The sequence below is a fragment of the Coptis chinensis genome, chromosome 3 (assembly GCF_015680905.1).
Source record: "Coptis chinensis isolate HL-2020 chromosome 3, ASM1568090v1, whole genome shotgun sequence".
Classification (NCBI taxonomy): Eukaryota; Viridiplantae; Streptophyta; class Magnoliopsida; order Ranunculales; family Ranunculaceae; genus Coptis; species Coptis chinensis.
In genome coordinates, this window is record NC_141458.1 from 41,504,030 (window position 1) to 41,507,906 (window position 3,877).

A 3,877-nucleotide genomic window follows, 5' to 3' on the forward strand; every position below is an offset into this window, starting at 1 on the left:
CACTATTTGTTTCAACTATCTGTTTTGTGTGATGAATTAGTCTATTATGTTTTAGGGCTCTCAAAAGTTTCGGTTATTTGCTATTTTGCCCCAGCAGAAATTTAGCATGAGTCTAATTGTTCATGAAATTGTAGAGCGGGAATGAACTTGTGCATGCTCCAAGTATATAAGCAAACAAGCACAAACTATCCCCAACAATATGTTTATCCTCAAGGATTCATACAGTACTCTCACAAACCATATATGCTACAAAACTCACTAGAATATGCTTAACGTACTCCGATTACTACTTAATTAAATTCCGATCGCAGTTCATAATGTAAATAAGCTTCCTATAAACTAAACATGATCATTATATATAAGCTAAAAAATAAAAACCCCGCAATCATTTCAACTATAACGATCAAGGCATCAAGCAATAAAACTCAATTATCCTAACTAAATCCCATTTCTTATATACTTCAACTAACTTCATACAACACTTATTCTTCCACGAGTTCAAAACTTTACTCATTGTTTCTCATTTCTACCATTCAAATTTCACAAAACAAGACAATCGGAATAGCAAATAGTTAAAAACAATATAGAAGCATACATCTTGTTAACAATACGATGATGAGAATCAGGTTGTAATGTAGTACGCCAATCAGGAGTTTCAACCATAGTTGGTTTAGGTTGAGGGGTAGGTCTCCAATTATTACCATCCATTATTGATTATTGATTATGATTATGAACAACTCAAGTCTCGCTCCAAATAGCTCAAGTCTCTACATCCAAATATCTAACTTCCTAAAAATTAACTTAAGAGGATGTTGAAAGGTTAATACCTAGAAGGAACAAAGGTGAATTAGTTGTGCGCATTACTACCGCTTACAATTTTGTTTGAGCAAATTAAACATTAAATTCGTAATCTTTGAGGAAAAAATCAATCTTTTTGAAGAAAAAAAAATGCAATTGGTTAATATAACAACAACAAATTTAATTTTTCGACTAATAGAAGAACTTATGGGAAAAATAGATTGAAGAATTGAAATATGAAGAATTACCTTAACTAAGAGATGGAAATAACAATGAATGGCCCTTACTTTCTATCTTCTCTCTCCCCTGTTTAAGAATGAACGAAGGTGATATTCTCTCTAGCAAAAAAAAATAAAGTATTCTCTCTCTGGCTATATTTTAGGGTTCTCAAATTTTTTTGGTTATTTGCCAGCTGAAATTTAGCGCGAAGGGTAATTTTTCGTGAAAGAGTAGAGCGGGAATGAGCATGCCAAAGCTCCAAAGTCTAATCTAAGAGTACAATGACCATTGAGTTAGAGAACAATGGGTATTGGAACATGTTTTATTACAAGGGCCATTAACCGTCATTTATGTCCGATTACAACTGTTGTATTTTGGCCCATTTGGTGTAGTGTTTCTAAGAAATTTTAACGAATCCTCTCATGAGCTTCATTAATCCTCCACCTTAGAGGATTTTAGCTCATGATCCTTGGATTGATTTCAAATTACAAGATAGAAAGTAACAAGAGATAGAAAGAAAGAAAAGAATGTAAAACAAATTGATTACCTAAGTAAAAAAAAGAAATTTTATTAGAAACTAGAAAATGTTTCCACCATTAACAATGTTTCAAGTTTTTTCTAAAAAAATACTAAAAAACTCCCCTCCAAAAGATAAAGACTTGGAATTTAAATGGAACAAGAGTCAAGGCAATCAATATAGTGCATCCCCCCTTGTTTTGTTTTCTTCTCTATTTGAGAGAAATCTCATTTTCTCCCACGTGAAACACCAAACTACATTTACTTCCTTCTTACCCATACAATCCACAACAAAATGACACCTATCTTTTTTTCACTATTAACACCTAATCTCATCTAACTTTATTAACTACATGCAAGGTGTTATTTTTGCACCAATTATTTGCACCTTTGTCTTGACTTGTATGATGACTCATCAAATCTTGTGGGCCTGCATAGTGGGTCCATGTGCAGTCCAGTGGCGGTCTGATCTTTTGGCAATTTCACAACTTCCCGCCTATACGTAGAGTTTATCGCACTGATCATCTGAGCAACCCACTTGTCGCATTCGGAGTCCTGGTTCAAGAGGTAGGAGCTTCAGAAGTTTGATGCTTCCGTGCGGATTTGTTGGGCTTCAGATGGGCTTAATTGGAAAGCTTATGTACACTCCCTATTCCGTGTTTAAATGCTGGCTTTAACATTATTTGTACGTTTTTTTTAAAAAAAAAAAGTTTAAAGGTTATGGCCGATCTTAACCTGTATTAAGATATTCTTTGAAGTACATAGTTCCTTTCCTGTCCTCTTCTACAATAGAGTATAACTTAAAGTCCAGAGGAGGGGAAAAGGTAACCACCTGATCAGTCGATGATCTATACAACTTTGAAAGGTAATCAGCTGCCTGATTACCCTTTCTATACGCATGCTTGAAAACACAATCCCCAAAAGAACATTTAAAGGATTTTATCTGGGCCACTAAATTGGCGCAGTACCATGGGCCACAAACCCGGCCATTGATGATGTTAAAAGCTCCTAAGGAGTTAGAGTTTATCTCCAATTTTGATATGCTTAGTAATTGGGCTTGCTTAAGGCCCACAACAATAGCAAGAAGTTCCTGGTAGATGACCGAAGGCTTTGAGGAACTTCCCGCAAACCCCAAAAGGACGTTCCCCTGCGAGTCTCTGATAGTCCCTCCATAGCCATTGCCAGCTTGCTGAACAGATCCATCGGTATTGAGCATGTGGTAATCTTCCTCTGGGCCTATCCAAGTGCATCCGATTTGCTCATGAACCGTGTAATTAAGATCAAGTCCCAGTCTAGCAGCTAAAACTTGATTCGCTGGTGAGTTATCCACTTCAGTCAGATTATGGTGTAGATAAAACTTCATGTACGACATAATCTTGAAACTGAGCTATTGTTCCGTGAGCTTCATGTTCTTTTTCTTCCTTCTCACTACAACCAAACATCCCTTTTGTGACGGCTAGGAGGTGTCATAATTATTTTTTGTGACGCCTACAAGGCGTTGGAATTTAGGCGTTTGTGTTGGTGTTAGAAATATTTGTGACGCCAAACTGCCATCACAATTGACATATTTACTTACGCCTGTACGCCGTCACTAAATATGCATTACTAACGCCTGTACGCCATCACTAAATGTGCATTACTAACGCCTCTACGCCGTCACTAAATTTGCATTACTGACGCCTCTACGCCAAAAGTAATTTTAAATTTGTTTTTTTTAAATGCTTACTGACGCCTGTCAGGCGTCACAAATTATTATTTTTTTTTTTTTTAAATATATTTGTTTTTGGTTTCCATCCTAATATTTATATTTTTTTCCCTTGAAATCGCCTGCATAAATACAACCACATAAACCCCAAACACATAATATAATTAAGACTTTACAAGCAATTATACACAAAGAAAATCTTAGTAATAACCATCACCAAAATTTGACTAAGTATATATATCACTTAATGAATAACATGTAAATTAAAAGATATAGATGTATGGATATAGCATAATCTACCAACATACTATTTCAGTATAATTCCTATACAACAACTCAAGATCACATCTTAAGAAGCAAGAGCATGGGGTCCTCTGATTCTCTGGCGGTCTCGTTCTAAATCATACACACCACTGGACCAAGGTGGCATTCTGGGATCTTGGTGATATTCATTTTTCCTTCATAAAAGAAAAAAAATTCATTTCAACTAGACCTTAGTCAATACAAGCTAAGGAACCACTAAAACAAGCTATTGACTAGTCAATATACACAATTTTCACTAACCGTGCGGTCTCCTTGACGATTCTCCCAAGGTCTCGCTCTAAAACATACACCCGGACCAAGTTTGGCGGCTACACA

The 3,877-nt window shown here is 35.8% G+C and overlaps 1 protein-coding gene across 1 annotated transcript; it reads right to left on the reverse strand.

The window, feature by feature from the left end:
* Window positions 1-2,263: 2,263 nt before the first annotated feature.
* Window positions 2,264-2,905, reverse strand: LOC147509652 (uncharacterized). Its single transcript, XM_086597875.1, has one exon. The coding sequence runs from the start codon at window positions 2,903-2,905 to the stop codon at window positions 2,264-2,266; it is 642 nt and encodes a 213-aa protein (XP_086454001.1).
* Window positions 2,906-3,877: the final 972 nt, after the last annotated feature.